Source organism: Anser anser (assembly GCF_964211835.1).
Source record: "Anser anser genome assembly, chromosome: 1".
In the NCBI taxonomy this organism is placed as follows: Eukaryota; Metazoa; Chordata; class Aves; order Anseriformes; family Anatidae; genus Anser; species Anser anser.
Window position 1 is genome coordinate 44397688 of NC_139720.1, and position 21416 is coordinate 44419103.

Sequence of the window (21416 nt, forward strand, 5' to 3'; positions counted from 1 at the left end):
GTTAAACATGTCCAAAGTATTACAAGCACCTCATTTTGTGGGCAATCCTATCTCATCTTGGAGACCTGCTTTTGAAACCTTACTTGAATTGGCAAAAACTTTCATTACTGCTTTAGCAGGACTGAAGGAAGGGTCAACCATGAAGCATGCAAAGGAATTAAAAGGAAACGTAAGATATGAAGTAGTTTCAGCTAATACCTGACCGATTCCTCACATCATTAAGATACAGGTAGAAGACTATGAAGTAGCAAATAGAAATGCCTTTAGGCTATTCAATAGAATAAATTTGGCCTTCAGCATTGAACTATCAATCTCTGATTTCCCCTCCCACCTTCATTCTTTGTTCTTTAGTATTTTGAACTCCTTGAAGAGATTCTTCATTATACAATTTGGAAACTGTTTATGGGGAATATTCTCTGGTAAAAATTGCTTCAGGGACTAAGAGATCAGTGAAGCTACTTGTGAAAGTATTGTTTTTGTTTCCTCTGTGCATGATGTGCGCTGGGGACCTACAGTTCTTTTGGCAAGCTTTCTGTATCAGCTGGGTCTTATCATTAAGTATCCTTGTGAACATGAAAGTCATACAAGATTTGAACTCCTAAATCATCTCAGTTCACTTACTTGAATATTGCTTCTCTCTCTCATGTAAGTACAAATCAGGGGATTAGGCTTCAAATAATAACAGGCCTGTTGGAGGCAAATTGAAAAATTACTTAAACTTGAAAAGAATGAGGAAATAGGATGAATTAAGGCTAGAAGAATAGAAAACGCAAATAGCTTTGTATTCAAGCAGAACAAGAAAGCATTTACTTATTTAATTGAAAATTACTGGGTTTCACGTTAAGTTCCTGTGTGGTTTAAGCTAATCTCTGAAGAAGTCCTGAAGTACTTAACATTCATTTTGTAATGAATTCCAGTCATAACTGTGGTGTGAAATTGCAGCTGTACTTCAGAGGTATACAACCTTTCTAAACAGAAGGATGGTTCTGAAATTTTGGTGGGAAAACAGGACAAATTCTCTCAAATTACAAACCTGAACAGAAATATCAGATCAGGTGTTTCTTGTTATTGGCTGACCTGAAACATTTACATGAACATCTAACGGAACAGTAGCTGTAGGACAGGCTGTGCTGAAAATGGGAGGTGTGCTACTTTGCGCTAGTGTTACTGTGTTCCTGGGTTGTGCAAAACTTCTCGGTGAAACAGAAGAAGGATCGCTTCCTTAGTTAGTGGAAAGTGTATAGGTTGGAACTAATAAGTACATCTTAATACCTCTACAAAAAGGCTTCGCTTTTCAAAAGCCAGAGATAAAAATGAACATGTAAAATGGAAATAGAAATTAGAAGCTGAGGAATCCAGTGATTTTCCTATTATTAGGTGACACTTGCACTTGTTCACTCCAACTTAATTTAGCTTGTTAAATGCAGCCTCAAATACATGAAATGATTGACAATGTCCCCAGTGTTTCCTTCATTGTTTGTGAATGGACCTACTGCTCCAAGTAAGGAAAGAGATGAATATTAATTCTGATACCCAAACCTTGTGGCTGTTTTATTTTCAGGGAAAAGGGAGTTCTGTTAATTTCTCTAATTACAAAGTCAAATAGGCTGTCTAGATGTATGATATGTTTTAAAAACAACTTACAGTTGGCAAAACCATAAGGAAAAGTATCTGTTGCATATTTTCAAAAGGATGTTATAGGTGTTCTTAAGGCATGGCAGATTTATTTTTGTAGTTTTAATTTATTTTAATACATATAAGTGACAGTTATCAAATAATGCGTTTGGGCCATCTTGCTGCATTTTTCTTTTTTGTCTGCCCATTTTGTGCTTTCACTGAAAGTCAATACTACTCTTTCATGTCCTCTTCACAGCATCTTCCACCTTGTTTCATCTTGTCTCTGTCCTCTCACTCAGTGATTGTTTTCTCAGCGTTCTGTCAAGTGTGTATGTATTTCCATTCTGCATCTGCCACCAAAAGATAAGCTCTGCTTTTAACGTAAACTTGGCAATGCCTGTATTGAGCCAAAAAGGTAGAGAAAGGATTTATTTCTCAGTTTGAAATGCCAAGGATACCACCACTTCCTAACCACACCTGAAACTTCATTTTCCCATTATTCAGGGTATAATCTTTGCAAAATACCTCTCACGTATTGAAGAAATTCCAGCACTCTGCCAACTGTAGTCCTATTTCTGGATCCCTGTTTGGCAAAAATACAGAATCGTAGAATGGTTTGGGTTGAAAGGGACTTCAAAGATCATCCTGTTCCAACCCCCACAGTTTCAGGAAAGGCTTTTCCCGTTTCCTACTGCCTGCGGGAAGGAGAAGGAACACTTATGTATTTACAGGCTTATTTTGTCATTGCTCTTCATCACTTCTATCCCGTGTCATGCAGCGCACTGGTGGCTGTGCTGGAGCTGTGCATTGCCAATGCTAAGCAGTTCTGACTTGCTGGTTGCACTGAGGGAAAGAGTGACTCCACTGACCTACCCTGTCCGCAGGGACTTTGAGTCATTCATTGCACTAAATAGTGTCTGCCTCTGCTTTTTACTTAGGTTAACCCTTCTGAGCAATACAGGTATGGAATTACCCTAAATTACCACAGTAATTTCTGCTCTTCAGAGTCCTGAGAGCAGGAAATAGGTTCAAACTTGTCAGTGTTCTCTGCTACACACTGGGAAGTCTAAATCTTATAGAAATCATCCTTCTATCATGGATTCATGGAGACATTGCATTTGGTTCATATGTAAGGTCTTACCAATACAGTTGCTGGGATAAGAAATGTTAGGGTCTCTGCATCACCTTTCAAAAATAAATATAAAATGCCAGCATTATTCTAGATAAAGGTTCATGTTGTTGTGAGACATACGGGATTTTTTTGGAAACATGCAGTTGGTTCTTAGATTTCTATATTCTGCTACGTATTTCATTTCTGGATGGCTTTCTTGCTAAAGGTAGTTCTGCTAGTTTAGATGAACACAGATTAAAATTGTGACAGACTGGGTGATAGGAAATGCTTCAGTTACACGGTAGTGGAAGTTGGTTTTAAGTGTACAGAGATTTATAAGCTTGCAATTTTAACTGCATCTGTAGCAATATAAAAACTTGTATAACCATATAGTAATTGTTACAATTTATATAAATATATATTAATTTAAATAGATGTAAGCAACTTCATATATAGGTATTTTGACATGTTAGACCAGGCCTGTTAGATTGTCAGAAACTGACACAAAAATGAATGAGGTGAAATCGCATGAGTAGCTGCCAAAAAAAAAAAAAATCTGTAGTGGAAGATGGTGTCTTCCAGCATTGTTTTCGTGCCTGCCACATCTACAGCACATACCTCATTGCTGTTCCTCTAAAGCCCTCTGCCTTTGTTGCAAATCATCATGTATTTTCATGCTGTCATTTCTCTCACATCCTCTTCCAGTCCTGATTTTCTGCAGTTTAAATTCTTTGTGTAGAGAATTTAGGGTCAGGGCAAACTCCAAGGGTAATTTTGAAGTTTGTTCTGCCTTCTGAAAACAGCTCTGAATCTTCATGCTGTGGCAGAGAATAAAACAAAGAAACACAGCCTGCCATGTTACAGTATGTCTGTTCAGGGTACATCTGTCTCTGTTCAGTCTGTGTTGCACTGGCATCAGTATTTTTTATTTTTTTTTAAAGAAAGCAACAGCTATTTTGCTTTAGGCAGAAGAAGGTTTCTTTGGCAGGCCTACCTAGTCTGTGGGCACTAATAAAAACACCTAGCTGCCCTGATTCCTCTTAACTGCTTGCATACTTCCCCACTTACGGAGAGCATCTTTCTCTTCCCCTGTTTTGTCCTTGTTCTTTTTACCTGTTCCTCAGGTGTCTGTACTGAGCACAACCTGTCTTTTCTCTACTATGCATCGGGCTGCTTTGCTTGGAGTCAGCTTTGCCCTTTACTGCTGGACAGGCTCTTTGTGCTCTGTGCTGTGACCTCTTGCACCACTTGTTCACAGGACCTTCCTTACTTTCCCTGTCCTCTGTGCTCTTGTGAGTTTTAGCTTTGTAAGACGGCCTTTGTCTGTTTCCAGTGATAAACCACACCAGCTTGCTCTTCTTTTTGTGGATTTTTCAGGGTGAGCAATTCCCATGTTTACACTTAAACTAAATCGGGGATTACCTCATGTATTACTAAAAGATAGTTAAGAAGACAACAGAAAAGTGAGGTTATAGCAGCTTGAAGAGGTTTCCAAGGTCTGTCATGTCTCCGTCCTTTAAATAGACTCAGTACCTGGCAGATAATAAAACATGTTTTTAAACACTGTGTTCCAAGTCCCTGAGATGACTTCATCTCTAAATAGACTCATGTAAGAACTCTTCTTTATAGAAGGGGGTGAGAGAGAGAAGAGAAGCCTGGAGAAGAGAAGACCCCGGGGAGATCTTACAGTGGCCTTCTACTACCTAAAAGTGGCCTACAGGAAAGCTGGGGAGGGACTTGACTCAGGGAGTGCAGTGATAGGACAAGGCGGGGAATGGTTTTAAACTAAAGGAGAGTAGGTTTAGGTTAGATGTAAGGAAGAAATTCTTCACTCTGAGGGTGGTGAGGCCCTAGCACAGGTTGCCCAGAGAAGCTGTGGATGCCCCATCCCTGGAGGTGCTCAAGGCCAGTCTGGATGGAGCTTTGGGCAACCTGCTCTGGTGGGAGGTGACCCTGCCCATGGCAGGGGGTTGGAACTGGGTGATCTGTTAGGTCCCTTCCAACCCAAAGCATTCTGTGATTCTATGATTAGAGGTTTCTCTGAAAGCTGTTTACCTTGCTCTTAATTCTTCAGTTCACTGGGATTAAAACCCAAATAATTAAGAGTGTTTGCTAAACAGCAGCCCAGGTAGAACTCTGGAGCAGTCTAATGCCCTTCTTTTCTGTTCCTTTACCACTTGAGATTGATTCTATTCCAGTTGGGTGATCGGTATTGTGTGCCTGAGAAAGGGTTGCATACCTGTGGTGCTTTACTCTTTCAGTCTGTGATCCACTGAGTTCTAGTGCTCCTGTTGGGTAATACTATCTCCAGGATCAGCTGCCCAGAAAGTTTAAAAAAAAAAAAAAAAAAACAACAAAAAAAAAACCAACAACTTGTCTTTTGAATCTTTAGGTAGAAAAATAAGTTAACAGTAGCTATAATCATTAACAATTGATCAGGCATGCCATCTTTTAAAATTGCTTTCAGTGAGATTCATATAGGGTTTCTTCTGGGCCAGGTAAGGAAATACTTTTTTGAATTTTATGTCAAGACTCAGCTATGGTGGAGCTTTAGACTGAAAGAGTTGTAGATAATTTCCAAAAGAGTAACATGAGAATATTTAACTGTAAACTTTTTTTGGTAAAACTCTAGTTGGTTCTCATACCATTTCTCAGTATATTAACATTAGTATTTCTTTCCATGGTGGAATCAAACCTGTTGGAAAGTTACCAAATTTAACTTTTTTAAATTGCCAAAATATTGTCATAGCATTTCACTATTGGAGAGGAAATATCTACTCATTCTTCCCTTGTTTTAATCTTGCTTTGCAGCAACTACTTTATTAGTTCCCAGTCTACAAAGACTGTGAGTGAAACTTCCAAAAAGGTGGTAGACCAACCCATTCCATTTTGTTGTATAAATCTGCATATGGCTGTTTAATAAATCTGCCTGGGATCTTCGAGGCCTGGGTTAGAGCTACCAGGCTTAAAGTAAAACCTTCCAAGCTTGTTGCAACTACTTCTCCGACCCCTGTAGTCCTCTGTAACAGTCATCAGTGTCTAAGTAAATAGAATTTCCTATAATACTTGTTGCTTTTCAGGTTTATTGCAACACTAATTTCCCTTGTCTTTGTTTTTGTTTCCCTTGCCTTCTTTCTTCTTGGCCATAGAAATCCGTTACGCAACTGTGTACTGGAATAAAGCTCAAAAAACACTTCAGGTCAGGAATATACTGGACAGGAGCGGAGATGCCTATGGCTTCTACAACAACACTATACAGACAACAGGTTGGGGAGTTCTGGAGATCAGAGCAGGCTATGGCCATCAGACCTTAAGCAATGAAGATATCATGTATGCAGCTGGCTTTTTGGAAGGCTATCTCACAGCTCCGTAAGTACCTCAGGAAGCAACTCAATTTATGACACTTCCAGTGGATTTCTGTGAGTGTTTGTTTGTTTTTCATTTCCCTTCATTCCTATCCATTTAAACCATACACTTTTGTGGTTGTGTGCTGTTCTTTTAATTAGCAACAAGTGTGAAATATAGCATCTTTTTTACAGTATCAAGATGTGGTTTCTGCTTTGTGTTGTCTTCTCATCCTGCAGGCTCTCTTCTCACCTTTGTGAGAACGATGAGTACTGCATCTATATTACTGGTTAAGTAATGTAATCACAGAATAGCATACGTATAATGATGTGAGTAAGCCTTGTGTTGTAAATAATTACAAAAGGGGTAGCAGAAAGAATAGTTATTTCCCCAGCCTGGAGGTAGGTGACTGACCAATAGATGAGAGAATTGAGAGCAGATCTCTCAGGGAGAGGCAAAGGCTGCAGGGCTTCCTTAAGGGGCTTTTTCAGCAAGCACTGTCAAGAAACTGCTGGGGGAATAGATGCTGAAGCTTCATAACATGGGGAGTTCGGTCTCTCTTGGACAAAGTTTAAAAAAAAAAAAAAGCTGATATTCTGATAGGCTGGGAGGTAGACTGGTACGTGTCTAGAAGGGCCACTGTACTCCTGAAAGCCCTGTGAAAAGAGAATGAGGGACTGAATCACTCCCACAATGCACATCTGTGAAAACTGATGGTGTTTTGTGCTTGTTATGAATCCAGACCAGCTTTTTCTGTTGTAAGTTCTTTCTGTTACTAAGCAGGAAGACAGAATTGGTGGGATATAGCTGGTGGTATAACTAAGCACATGACGTGGTTTGTTGGAACAGGCTCTACTTTTCCTCTATGAACTTTCTTTTATGAAGACTAAGTTCTGTTGTGTGCCTGGGGAACAGTTGAGAGATGCTTATGGTGGATGCTGTGACAGGAATTTGGCTTCACCATCCTTTCTTCCAGAACACTGCATTGAACAGTCCAGCAAGGGAGAGTTTTCTGTCAAACAATTGGCAAGTATGGCTTCTGGACCAGATGATATCAATTTAATGAGTAGTAAGGCATGTTAAGATTTATGGATAGTTTACTGATTGTATCATATATTAGTGTGACTCTCTAGTAGACTTTACTGGAGAGGTAGCTAGGACTCAGGACAAGATTTTCACAGTATGACAGAGATGCAATACAGCATAATTTCTTGATTAAGAAAACACTTTGGAGGGGACTGGGAAGGGGAATCCTAGAGTTCTGAGTGCACAGCCTTTATACCAGGCAGGAAAGAGAATGAAGTACATGAGAGATCTGGATATGTGTTGTTAGATTATTGGCATGAGAGGTTATTGCTATGGACTACTTAGTTTATGTAAACTACATATGGATCTGGGGGAATGCTGGCATTAAATGAGAATATTATTACAGAATCACAGAATGGCTGAGGTTGGAAGAGACCTCTGAAGATCATCTACTCCAACCCCCCTGCCGAGCAGGATCACCTAGAGCACATTGCACAGGATGGCATCCAGGCGGGTTTTGAATATCTCCAGAGAAGGAGACTCCACAACCTCCCTGGGCAACCTGTGCCAGTGCTCTGTCACCCTCCCAGTAAAAAACTGCCCCCTCATATTCAGCCGGAATTTCCTGTGCTTCAGTTTGTACTCTCATCCTGTTGGTGGGCAGAACTGAAAAGAGATTGTCTCCATCCTCTCGACACCCTCTCCTCAGATATTTATATACATTAATTAGATCTCCCCTCAGTCTTCTGAGTTTTCTTACAAGTGGATGTTACTTGAAAGATTTTTTTCAGTGTCGTTGTGTGCGCTCATCTTTAAGCTCATCATTAAACTTAAGTTTTGTCATAATACGTAGACAGCTCAATCCATGCTAAGACTAATCAGATGACAAATTATATTTTAAACAACACACTTCTGGTCTACTAACGCCTCCATACTAGGTATGTAAGTCTTCCTTGCTGGCTTTTTAAACAATCTTAACTATATACCCATTCCTTTAAACATAGACACTGTTTCACATTCAAGCTGCAAGGACATTATCTGATGTCTTAGTCTATGCCTAGGTTTAGGGGAGGGAACTTTCTTCACCCCCCCCCCCCCCCCCAACCATTGCTAACTGCAGGGCTATCAGCTCTGCCACTAAATGGCCCATCATAGAGAGTTAGAGCAGAAATAATGACAATCAGAGGTCTTAAAGTCTTCAGAAAAGAGTTTGAGGGTTTCTGTCAAGGAAGAGGTTGGAGAAGTATGTTTTGAGACTTGGGCTTTTAAGTGAAGTGGGGATCTTAATTGAACTTGTTTTAAAGGAGTTGAAGTGTGAGGGTGGGTTAAGATGCAAAACCAGAAGTAGCCAAAGCCTTTGTCTTCTGATGAGACCTTTTGAGAAAATCTACTGAGAAATTCTCTGACAATGCAAAGCCTGAAAATGCTTCCCATCTCTAAAAATGACTATCATATATTATGTGTACCATCTGGTTTTTTTTGGCTGTCTTTGCCCCATTGTACCATGGAAAATGCAGTGGAAATGTATTTCTCACAGAGGATGTAAATATAAGCATTTTCTGTCTTGTAAAGCTATTTTGGATAAAAGGACTTCTCTTTGAAGCTAAGAATATCTATTGAAAATGCTCCAGTTAAGGAACGGAAATGAATTAGTGATAGACTCCTCTGACCCTTGAGAAGGCAGAGGACCTATTACTTCAGCTTTTAGCTGTACAATCTTAGTGTTTGTATTCAGTAAACTGCAAGTCAATAAAGTTCTCTTATACAGTGGATTTGACATTTTTTTGAAGCACAGAGAAGTGAACTCACTAAGTTTGCACATGTTAAAAGATTACTCTCAGAAATCTATTTCTCTTTTATTCTGTCTGGAGGGTCAGAATTCTAACTGACATGCAGGAAGATGTTTTTTCTTTGGGATGTTTACACAAGTCTTCTGCAGCGAAACAGGTAACCAGCATCTCTCAGACTGTAACCCTGTAGCCATCAGACAGCCTGGCAGCTTGTATCCAGGGATGCTCTCTAGCACCGTCATGACTTCCCTTATGAGAAGGAGTCTCTGAACACTCTCTTTCTGCCTTTGCACACATCAATGCACACAGCAGCTGCATGCAGCTCAACCTTCCTTTTTAAGGACTCATCTGTCCTGGTAACAGCAAGGAAGAGTGTAACGACATGTCTGATGGTGTTCAAGGCTTTATTTGCATCAACAACCACTTAACCACCAGAGTGCTGAGGCTTATGTTGCTTGTCTGTATGAGCACTGCCACCATGAGTGGCTCTGGTACAGGTGTCCAAGGTGAATACACTAGGTATGTGTAGTAATTGAGGTGTTCTCCAGTACATTGTTACATTAACCTGGATAACTCCAAGGTCTCCAGCTGTCTCACATCCATTTGTGGCAATGCTATTTGTGGCCATGACTCCATGAAGCTGAAATGACCCAAGGTATCTCTTTGTAGAAACCCTGAAGTCCTAGGAGTGCTCTGATCTCACGGGTTGCATTAATGGGAAGGACACATTCTTTCCTATGATCCCAGTTTGAAATGCAGGTTCCTGCAGAAGCTGTCAGGTGAGCAGCAGCTCCAGACTGACAGTGCCTGCAATTTGGAGACCTTCAGGAATTCTCAGCTAGCTCAGTTCTTTCATTGCACCTAGGGTGTGAATTAGGTTTCTAGACACAGCCAAGCCTTTGATGGTATGCATAAGAACGTCAAAATCTTTCTTAAAAGCTTATGTTTTGTCCTTTGTAGGAACCCAAGGAGATTGTAAGACAAATGGATTTAAAAAAAAAAATCAAAATGGGACATGCTGGGACTGTCTTATTTCAGATTGCTGGGGAAGAATGTATGCCTGCTATAGTTTTATAGGTTTGTAGTATAAAAAGCATTTGCTAAGCAAGTCAGATCAATCTACCAGTGATGATAGAAACAGGCATTTTCTAGAGCATGATTCATCTTTCTAGTGTAGGTACCTGATTCAGATAGCAGCTGTCTATTTTGAAAACACATAGGAGGAGGATAAATCTAATTCTAGTGTCTAGAGAACCAGACATCTGTTTTTCTCCCCAGTCTCTGGCCTCTTTGTAAGGCCCAATCCTAGCATCCAGCCAAAGCTGTTTGCTCTGGTTTTCTTGGGTTATGAATTCTCTTCCCCCATTACAAGCCGTGTTACTAAGGCCTCGCTGTACTCGGGCAACATCCAGATCAGTGACGTGAAGCACATACTTTTAGTCAGTCGCAACTGGGACGTGCTTGGTGTCTAAGAGCAGTATTTAAATTTGAAGCAACATTAATTGTACTCTTTTCTGATACAACCTCAGCTGACCTGAGTCCTGTCATCTTCCTCTCTAATTTGAAGAACATAGCTGTGCTTTGCTGTTTTTAGACTTTGAATTCTTGTCCGGGTATTGTAATTGCCTTGTTTTTGTTGTTAGATACAGTTGCAAAGCACTACCTTACTATAATGATCCAATTTACTTTGGAGGATAATACCTATACCTTACAAAATATGCAAGCCATGTACATAGAAATGTTGTTAAAGGAAAAAAAAGTCACAGGGAATTTAGGAGGAAAAAATCTTGGGCATTAAAAGATTAATCAGTCAATCCCAGGAATTGTCTGGCTTCTGTTAGTATATGCGAGAGGGAAGCCCATTAAAGAAGCTGCTTTCAGTCCCCTGATTTTGAACTAACCCGCTCTCTACTCCAGTCATCTCTGCTTAAAGATGATACCAGTGTAAAATCTGCCTTGTGTTGCATAACTTTCAAGTGCACCAAATGAAGAGCGTATGGCTGATGGTTGAACGTAGAAGTCTGATCAGAGTAGTATCCTGGCTGTTTTTATCCTCCTAATCTGGTTCTTGTCCCTGAAAGACCATCTGCCGGATGGACTGTCTTCTGCTATTCCTTCCCCATTTCTAGTGCCATCAGAACTCTGTCTTGTAGTATAGCATATGTTATGCTATAATTTCCTTCCTAAAATTACTTAAAATTTTTATTTGCCAAATTTCTTGTGACTGCAGGGGTGCAGAATGTTGCTCTGTTTCTTCAACTTTCTTGTCTTCTTCAAGAAATAGGTTATGATTATTGCATGTAGTCTTGTGTTAAATGGGAGGAGAACAGCTAACTCTAGAACTAAAATTGGTACCATAGCTGGAGTTTCCTGAAAGGTGTGATGGTGTGAAGCTGCTGAACGCTCCCCTCTCTTGCCTGAACTCCCCAGATCCAACCCCTCTCACTTGCATCTGCCCACACACTGATCAAGCTCTTTCATGTTGATTCACTTACTAACATAGCAGAAAGTTGCATTTGTATACTACCTCTGTTGCTTAAACAAGCATAAAAAACAAATTCAAGCTACAAACTGCCAGAAAAATAATTTACGTTTTTTACTATTTACATTTTTTTGTTGGGTTAGGGTTTTGCTTGAATGTATGCAGACCAATTTGACTGGGTAGCCAGAGGGGTACCAGAGCTGACATAAGAAACAGTAGGGTCATGCAATCAAGTTGTGCTTAAACAGCTGAGGATGGGGTAGGGGACAAAAAGAGAAGGGAGAAGGTCAGTGGATCAGTATCTGTAATCATCAGCAAACCATTCAGTCATCTCTGGGTGTATTCTCTAATTATGCCCTGAAAGAAACTGGGGAGAAAGAGCATTCCTCCCAGAGGAAGTTGCCCTTGTTTAATGGAGGGAATCCTGTCCTGCTGGCATGCTCTTCCCTTGAGGCTGGTATCTGTTTCTTAGTTTGGCTTTCTTTCCCTCAGAACTCGGTAGGGGATAATTCTACTTATGACTGATGTAGTTCTATCAACACCAGAGTTCAGCAAAATAATTTCCTGCTGAATTCCACCTAGAACTAAATATTCCTCCCCCTGCATGTTTATTTTTGACTCAGTAGCTGAAGAAGTGTTGGCTCAGTTTGAACTTGAAAATTAAGAAATGTTGATGGGAGGAGAAAATAATGGACTGAGAAAATTCGAAAGCTCTGTGAATCAGATGCATGAATTAGATTTGACCTAAAATTGAAGGGTGATGTTAACTTTTAGGCTCCTGAGCTTTTTTTGTCAGTTAATTTTGTCTTGAAAGGTAAAGTGCTTCACTTCAATACAAACAAACGAGCCAGTCAACTAAAACAAACAGAAACCCAACCTTTTGTTCCTTCTAGTTAATGGGGATGAAACAGCTAACTGAACTCAACTTAGGGGGGGAAACAATGTTGGTTTCCATGCAGCTGAATCTGTTTAGGGCTAGCATGAGTCTACTGTCTGTGGGAATGCATAGGATTCATTTACACCGTATAGTAGAGATATTTAACTTATGTAAGGAAGGAACATGATTAATAGTAAGCAAAAAGCTCTGCTAGATACCAGGCTAAAATTCTCACTACTGAATCAGCAAGTATTTTCATCTCCATGCTCTCTTGGTTCCAAATTGAATAGCTCTCCAGTAAACTATTCCTGTTACACTTTAAGTTAATGTGCTAGAATTTCCAAGATGGTTCTGGTCTTCAAACATTTCCTGAATGTGAAGTTTTGCTAAGAAGTTGTTCAACCTCACTCTTGCTTCTTTTTCCATTGTAGAGCAGTTTGAGTGGGCATTAGCAAGGACTTCTATCTTTATTTAAATTTCAACAATATATTTGTTTTAACTTTGCTATTTGACATGCCTTAAAGATATAAAACGATTTCATGATTAGAAGAAGCTGACTTTGTGGTGCTTGGCTGTCAGTATCTGCTGACAAATGGGATGGTGAGGAAGAAGGGAAGGTGCAAAAGAGTAACTTCTACTACTTTTTTTCTTTCAGGCATATGTATGACCATGCTGCAAATATGTATCCACAGTTAATTAAGAATCCTACAGTTCGAAGTGGAGTCCAGAATTTCATGGCGTATGTATTTAGTTCTTAGAAAATAAATTCTTCAAGACTTATGGTTGACATATATAAGGATTTTTCAATTTTATTCTCTCATAGGTGAAAGAAAATACATGCTTACTTTTCCTCTGACTGTATGGCATTAGTGTGTGTGAGGGAAAAATTCTAAACATGTTAAGGAGGTCATATATCCTTCCCTGATTCTGATTCTTTCAAGGAAGTATTTATTACTACAAGTGGGTGTGGATAACACCAATGAATTCTGTAGTTTATTCTAGTGAAAATCCTTTTCTAAGAACTGGTATTTTGAATGTTACACTGAACAGTGTGGTCTCTTGGCACCTTAGTCTTTTTAACACATTCTTTCGTTCCACTGTTAAGAGTTTTGTTTACTATACCACTGATGTGAATTCTGTTCTAATCACAAAAGTCCTGATTCCTTTTTCTCTTCAGCGGTATAAATCAAAAGTAATTCTGCTCAAACATTGCAGCTACGCTGTTGGGGAGCTACAAGTGGGAGAACCAGGACAGGTACTGGGAGACTCAACTGTATTTAGCACTTATAAGTCTCCTTAGACTTGTATTTTCGTCTATTATGAATACTTCTGTGAAACTCCGGTCATGTCTGCAGCCTAATTTTTACATCTTACCTTGTTTTGTTTCCTCAAGCAATGGGGCTACATATGTGACTAATTTTGTTTATTGCATGTGTATCTAGTTTGTTTTTAGTGTATCAAAACAGAGTAGAAAGAAGCTCTTAGCACTCCCTTCCTATCATTGTATCCTTCAGGATTGCCGTCCTTTCTGTTAGAAAGATGAGGTAGCTATCATATCTGTTTTTGTTTTGTTTTCTTCAGTCTAACTCACAACAGTAGCTGTGTTCCCCAAGATGCATTGTTGTGATGGAGGGGGCAATAGTAGGTGGCCTTATATCTTTCTTTTTTTTCTAATGCCAGTATCCTAGACTCCTGCTGTGTTGCTTCATTTTATAGCAGTCTTAATATGGGCTACTGTGTTGTGTTGAAAGCCATAGCTGTGAATGCTCTGATCATGTTCCTGTTTCCTCTGACATATGTCTTGTACCTTTTTACTTTCAGACAGATAAATATGGCTGGTTTTATCAGCCATATACTGCTGGAAGAGTTTGTTTCCTTGCCAGATTCATTCACTCCATTTTTTTTTTTTTTCCTTGCTGTACATAATGCCAGATAGATTACAGTCTCTGGTCTTGTGTTTATCTGGTCTTGACTTACTCTAAAAATTCAGGTTCCTCGTGGTGTGCAGCGAAGGAGGGAACTCTACGAGTTCCTCCTAATGTTGACTGCTCTTGCCCTTGGGTCTGTTCAGCTTCTGTTTTGTGCTGTAAACCTGGGTTATTTGACTAGTAACCTCTTGGTTGGATTTGGCACATAGAATTATTGTTTGGCCTCCCACCTTTTCCTCAGAGAATAGCAGTGGTTCTTAAGCAATGTTTTAGCACTGCCAGCAGAAAGCCTTTGTTGCACTTGTACCCAGGGGAGAGGAGTAAGGACTTCAAAGGTCAGTCTATTTTATAGAGTAGGCATTTAAAAGGAAATAGGCCAGGTGAACAATCAAATGCTTGTTTCTCTTTACTGACTATAAGGGGATGCTAGATATTCTATAGGTGGGTCTCCCACAGAGGTGGAGTTTATCTCTCTCTTTGGCACTGAAACGATGTATAGGGGTAGAGGCACACAGCTGTAGGGTACACTGCATGGATCTGAATATTTGCACCCAGACGATACAACCTTCATCCATGTCTACTGGATTTCCACAACATGATTTGCCTCAAAATACTGGAAAGGTTTTGGTCATCTGGGTCATAATGCAGGCCAACATTTGCCCCTTCCCTGCAATATCAATTATACTCTAAAACAAAAGCAAGAAAACCCCAACCTGTTTGTTCCTCTGCAGGAAACAAGATCAATGGACAAGACAACAAATCAGAAATAATAAGGATGACCCCTTTTGGAGGCATGCTGGCTATATTATTGCACAGTTGGATGGTCTGTACATGGGAGCCCTCGAGTGGGCTAAACTGCACAAACAAACAGTAAGATTACCACATCTCTTTTTTAGTAGTTGGGTGTGGGATGTCAGAAGATGAAGACGGGAAAAAGGAATCTGATATTTTTTAAAAAGGGTGTTTAAAGATTAGTGACGAGTGTTCATTCTGCATGTCATTCAACAAAAATTTCAGTTGCTGTGCAGTGCGGGTAGTGTAATTGAGCGCTCCTGTCATGTCACCCCAGGTCTTTGCACTGGACTTGGAACTCTTAGCGTCTCACCTGCTGGTTAGATTGGGGGTGGCTTTTGTATCAGAGTGTGAATGTTGGAAGGACAGACACTTCTAAGGTGTTTGCTGTCCTCACTTTAGAATTGTTATTGAGCAAATGACTCTAGGCATAAAGAGTAGCTGCAAGAGTATGAATCAGCAAATAGGAACTGCATTAAAGCTTTTGTTCTTATTTCCAATTGTTAGAGCTTCAAAGCTAGATTTTGCAGGATAACTTTCTTTGCTAAATTGTATCTCCCTTTCTGTTTTCCAAGTGTTCTGTTGCAAACTATATGGTCAGTGTTGTGTAAGGCCAAATGGGATGATTTTTATTTTTTTTATTTTTCTGAAAATTATTTTTTTCTTGTTGTTTTTAAACTTGGATAGAATTGTGTCCAGGATCATCAGCTTGTGTGCAATACCAGAGCTCCTTTAACTCCAATAGAGCTGTGGTAATTATAGTGCTTTCCCCATAAGTCTAGTATGTCTAATTGGTTCCTCATTGTGAGAGGGAAGACTTGAGTAATTGCACTTGACCCTTTTTTGTCTTGATTTCATCATACCAAGAATTTAGAGAAGGTGGCAGTAAGGAATCGTAAGCAATTAGGTTTTGGTAATATGCAAGAATCTCTCGCGTAGTTCTCATTCTGGACATTTCTTTAGCAGGAACCAGTTCATACTGGAAGAGAAGACTGTAATGGAAAGATCCATCCTGTTGGGTCTGAATTATAGGGATGTTATTAAGAAACCTTGACTTCCTAGGAAAATAACTCATTCATTCCTTTTCACAGCACCTATAACTGTAGAGCCCTGCAAGGCTCATCAATTTTTTGTCTGCTTTGGAATCTTTTTAGATGCAGATGGACAGGAAAAGAACTAGCTTGTATCTGAGCTATTTCCTTGAAATAGAGAGGAACATCCTACCTGCAGTGTTTTTGCATTGATACTTCTTGTCTGTGTTTGGTATTAAAAATCACCGCCCTCTGAAGCGACCAAATCATTCTGATCCTCTTTCAGACAGGGCATATCGTATGTCACCAGCACGTCTATACAAAATGATGCATTTAAGGAAAATTCAGTCATGGTTCAGTCTGAAATAACTGTGTCCTTTATTCTTGGGTTATATGCAGTGGATATTATGTGTGTGTGTGTATATACACATATAATGTAAATATACATTATATAAAGTATTTATTTTCCCAGATGTGCTTGGAACAGACAGTGGGAATTATTTCCACTCCTTCCTATTTCTTTCGTGGATGATACTGCCCAAAGCTAAACTTACGTTTGCTTTGAATAAAAAGATACGGAACCAAAATTTTCCATGCATATATGTCACTTGTACTGCAGTTTCGTCTGTTTGCCAGAGCTAGTAAGTTAACATCAATCTAACTTTTGAGTATGGTTTGGACAGCTGTATTTGCACGTAGGTGTTTGGTTTTCCTTAGCATCAAGGTGATACCTGACAGCTGTGCAAAAGTACATGCGATTCCCCGTGTTGGATATCATGTTACTTTTTGAATATTTTGAGGAGAGTAAGCCACGTAAGTGCTGTTTGTGCATGTATTTACCACTGTTTTGGATCTCCTTCAGAAAATAAAGGTCTTGAAGATCTCTTTAAGGATAGGTCAAAAGATCTTAAAAGGATGGAGAAAAGGGTCTGTGTTTGCAAAGTCTGTGAATTTCTACACTGAGCACTGGGTGAAATTGAACAAAACTATTTTCTCTTTGGAAGAATGGGAACAAGAGCTGTATCAATAGCTAATCAGTTTTTAGTCTTACCCATCTCATGTGCCAAGGATTTTTATCAGCACTAGGTACACCTTTTTGAACTTGCAAGTGTTTGAAGTCTGACATTTGCTGGATTAACTGGTGTGTGCTTATCTGATGAAGACATGTGAAAAGATCCGTCTTTGCATTGTCCTGTACAATGTGTGGTAGGTTGAAACTATGCCAAGTCCACATAGTGCTTAAATGAGTGTTGAATTGTGTGAGTATAGATAAAAGTCACTCTGAAATGTGTCCTCTTCCCCCCTTGTCTCCCCAACTTCAAGATTACCTCACTTGAGTATTGTAGAACCATTTTCTGCCACAAATTACCAGGCCTTACTATAGAGAGAAAATTGGTTTGGACTCAGAACTGTTTAATAGTAGCACTAGTATGTAGCTTTTATTCTTTTATTTATGGAGCATATGTATAATAGTGGATTGTTCTTTCTTTTATTATTATTATTTTTAATTGCATTAAACATCCTGCAGGGTTGTTCTAGGTAGATACTTCCAGTAAGATCTGCATGAAGGCAGTGCATAGTGTAAATTTCTGTATTTTAAATTTGATGTTTACCGGTATCATTAAGAATGATGTCAAAATCTGAATACATTTTCATGTTAAAGTGTGAAATTATTCCATCTGGTTTAGCAACATTTTATATCCAGTAAACAAACCCAACCCTTTTGTCAGGATGATTTCTGAAGGAGGGGCACTCAAAGAACATTAAGACTTTTCATCTGCCTAATGCTCTACCAACGCTGTGATTAATCTTGGGCTTGTCCACACAGGGAAATTACTCTTGAATAAGGAGGTGTAAGAGTTTTAAATACTACAATGATTCCAGGACAGCTCTCTATTTGTACTTCTTTATTTTGTATTGAGAATGCTCATGCATGGGGAGGTCATTGGAAAGCAATTGTTTCAGAATAACTAGTCTATTTTATTATACCATGTAGACAAGCATTTAAGACTCATTCTCTTATCTGCTGCCTTTTCTAAGTTTTTCTCCTTCAAGCTGATGGTAAGTTTACAATGGGAAAGGAAAACTCAATATAATCTTTTTCGCTTTTCAGGATAGTATCCCAGAGGATGTGCAACATATTCTAGCTAAAGGAGTTTAATGTCATGGCTATATCACCTCATTGCTTGTCATTTTAGTGCATTCATTTGCCCTTCTTCAGGATGTAAACCATGCACACCGGGGTTTTCCTTACAATAATGCTATGTGAGATGAGAGAACATGGATGACAAGAGGTTATAATATGCCCTGTATTATGTACTTGTTATGATGTACACTCATGTAATTCTTGCTGGTGGCCTCAGATGATCTTCTCATAGGGAAGACTTCTCCATATATCCTGGAAAATCAGGTGTAGTCGTTCCCAAGCTGGGGCTCTCAGTCTGGTGGGAGGGAGATGCATCAGGCTGCTCCTGAAATAACCAGATTTGGCATACACTGCAGATGCCTGAGTCTCCTGTTTGAATGCATTGTTTTAGTGAGAAGCCCTGTGCACTGAGCATGTTGGACTTCTCTGATGTCACTTAGCATCAGACAAAACCAGATTTATCCTAGCAAAGCTAAGTAATGAGTTCTTGGAAATATATTGGAATTAATCTTGTTTGCATCTCAAAAGGGGAATGAAAACAGAACTCTGATGGATACTTAGCAACCTAGTTCCTCTTTTGTTTTGTCTGGCTTTGGGAGAAAGCAATTTCACCTAGTGGAACACTAGGAATTTACGTAATCTTTGCTGTTTTGTTCAAAAGGGTCTTTCCTTCCAGCTGTCTGTGGTTATAATGCTGTTAGCTTCCTTTTATAGCACCTTTGTTCTGGTTTGGATGGACTTCCTGGAATTTAATGATTTTTTTTTTTTTTTTAATTTCAAATGACCAAAAGATAGCACATAAAAAGGAAACTTTTCAAATATATAGACAATTCTGAGAGATGCTGTAGCAGTGTCAGTAGATGTTGCAATGAAGGCAGGTTTTATGGAGGAGAAGATGGAGTGGTAGCAAATGGATAGAAAGAGCAATTAAAATGTCTAAAGGCTGGCTGAGCATTCTCACATGCAGTCCTGTTTCCTCCTCCTCCTGATGGTAATGTTCACTCATTACTTTGCTGCCTGACTTTTCTGTAACAGTTACAGCTGTAAATTAAACACTGGAAAACGGCTTCTCCTCACAGTGTGTTTGGCTTGCAGTCCTTTAAGTACGGCTGGATGGGGGGGGAAAAAGTGCTGAAACTGCAGCAAGTCTGTCTGTATGGATTCTACTAAGATAGCAGTTGTTGGGACTTGTTTGCAAGTGATTCATACCACTGAGTTGCTTGAAACTATCCAAAGGTACATCTCTTGATTTTTATCAGCTGTGGCCTCTGCTGATCCCTGTCTATGACAGTAAAAATATGATGAGCTAGAGCAATGTAACGTGTTCAAATTTGCTTTGGATTTTTCCGTGAAACTATAGCTGCTGTTAGGGCCTTTCATGGTGTGTAGTTTTAGTTGTTTATTTTTCTTTCCTTATCCCTTTCTCCCCTTTACTGGGGTTTGTAGCGAGTTCAGCTTTATGGTTTACTAACAGTGAGTTGTATTGCAAGCAACGTGTTTCTTTGCTCTATGATTACATTCCATTCTAAAATTACTAATCATAATGCTACAATGATGTGTATTCTGTCTTTTCCTTAAGTCTTGCCTTAACTAAAAGCATGGTGCAAGCAAGAACAGGAAGGAGTTAGAAAACGGTCCTTGAAGGCTGAGGTTAGACCACTGTTAAGGTTTTATGTTTGAAGAGGCATTGTAAGAGAGGATGCTGAAGATTGCAAAATGAGCTGTGCATAATTAACCATGGCTTTCTCTAACCATAAGGGTTTTTTGAAATCCTGTAGTGGAATGCCTTTTGACTTACTTCCTCTCTTCAGATTGTTCCATGCTTGATTAGTACTGTTAATGTATCTATCTTGCTTCCTTCATTTGTTTCCTCCTTCTCAGACATGAGGATCTTTAATTGCGGTCTTTATTTAAAAAAAAATCCAAGAGCTCACCTGAATGCGTGCTAATGTAAGGCTTTTCAAAGGCATCTAGATAAATAGGGGAAAAAAATCTTGTTACTGTGGGATAAAAGTAACAGTAGATTTATCATAATATGCAATATGCTGTTGGCAAAGACACACAAGGTTTCCTAAATTACTGCTATAGCATCTCCTTTTTGTCCTCCACGATGTTAGCATTGGTAATGTCACTACAAGGGCCAGACACTTAAAGATACTTAAGTGCCTCATTCCAAGCTGGATTTTAGCATTTGGGTCTTGTGAACAGGTATTTTGTAGAAAGTATAAAAGATTCCTCTGAGAAGGAAAAAGTTCTTAACAGCTGAGTTTCTATTGACTGATGCTTCTGTCTGAAAGTGTTTGTTGTGGTCTATTCTCTCTTTCTTCAGCCCCTGAGCATCTTTGATGTCCAGTTTCTGAATGCAGTTGGAGACCTGCTGGATCTCATTCCTGCATTATTTGAGTATTCTACAAGGAGTGGACAATGCAATGTGGATGCAGGAGGTCATGGGAAATACCAGTGGGATATGGGTCACTGCTCCGCACTCATCAAGGTGAGCACCAAGAAATTCAGCTCCAGTGATTGTGTTGATTCAAAATGCCATGAGTCTGTGTTTCTGTAGTCTTCACTGTTTATATTGCATGTGCCTGAAGAGATCCGTGTTGATCAAGGCGCTTTTATGTGGTTACCATTTGTACCTCCATGGCATTCTGGGTCCAGTTTTGCTCACTGGTGTTTGGTGGGGGGCAAACAAAAATAAAAACCACAGAGACTGGCAGGGGAAAAGCTATTAGAATTACTAGGGAATGGGAAGCTACTGTGGAGAGGAAACTGGATGAGAGTAACTTGTTTCACCTAGCCAAGTGAAGGTCAGAAGGGGATACCATGAATGTTTACAAATACACTGGGGATATAAGTAGGGAAAAGGTTACTTAGTGCTGGCATAAGAACAAATGGGCATGTGAGGCTGGTGGATGAATACAGTCTAGAAATTAGAAAAAGTTTTCTTAGTGTTAGCAGTGATATTCTGGAATAGCTTTCCAATGGGGGTGATGACAGGAAGAAAACTCTTTTAATCTGAGGTTTTAATACATCATGGCTGCAATTAAATTTTTCTACTAAAATTGTCAAGCATCTAGTCAGTGTACGGAGATTCATGTATTCCAGAGCAACAGTATTTATCTTCAACTGAGATGCATTCATTCAATATTTGACTGTAACAAAATGTTTGAGGTAGCAACAAGTCTTAGAAACAGGGAAATACTTTGAGAAGACATACTATCAATATGTATTTCTTTTCAAAATATATATGTACTTGCATTTGCTTCTG

General features: G+C 39.4%; 1 protein-coding gene across 1 annotated transcript in view; it reads left to right on the top strand.

The window, feature by feature from the left end:
• Positions 1–21416, top strand: part of PLBD1 (phospholipase B domain containing 1) — a 37220-nt gene that overhangs the window by 1639 nt on the left and 14165 nt on the right. The window contains exons 2-5 of the mRNA XM_083844779.1: positions 5878–6097; positions 12904–12987; positions 14908–15046; positions 20475–20639. Coding sequence (XP_083700905.1) covers positions 5878–6097; positions 12904–12987; positions 14908–15046; positions 20475–20639 — 608 coding nt within the window. The remainder of the gene's footprint in view (positions 1–5877; positions 6098–12903; positions 12988–14907; positions 15047–20474; positions 20640–21416) is intronic.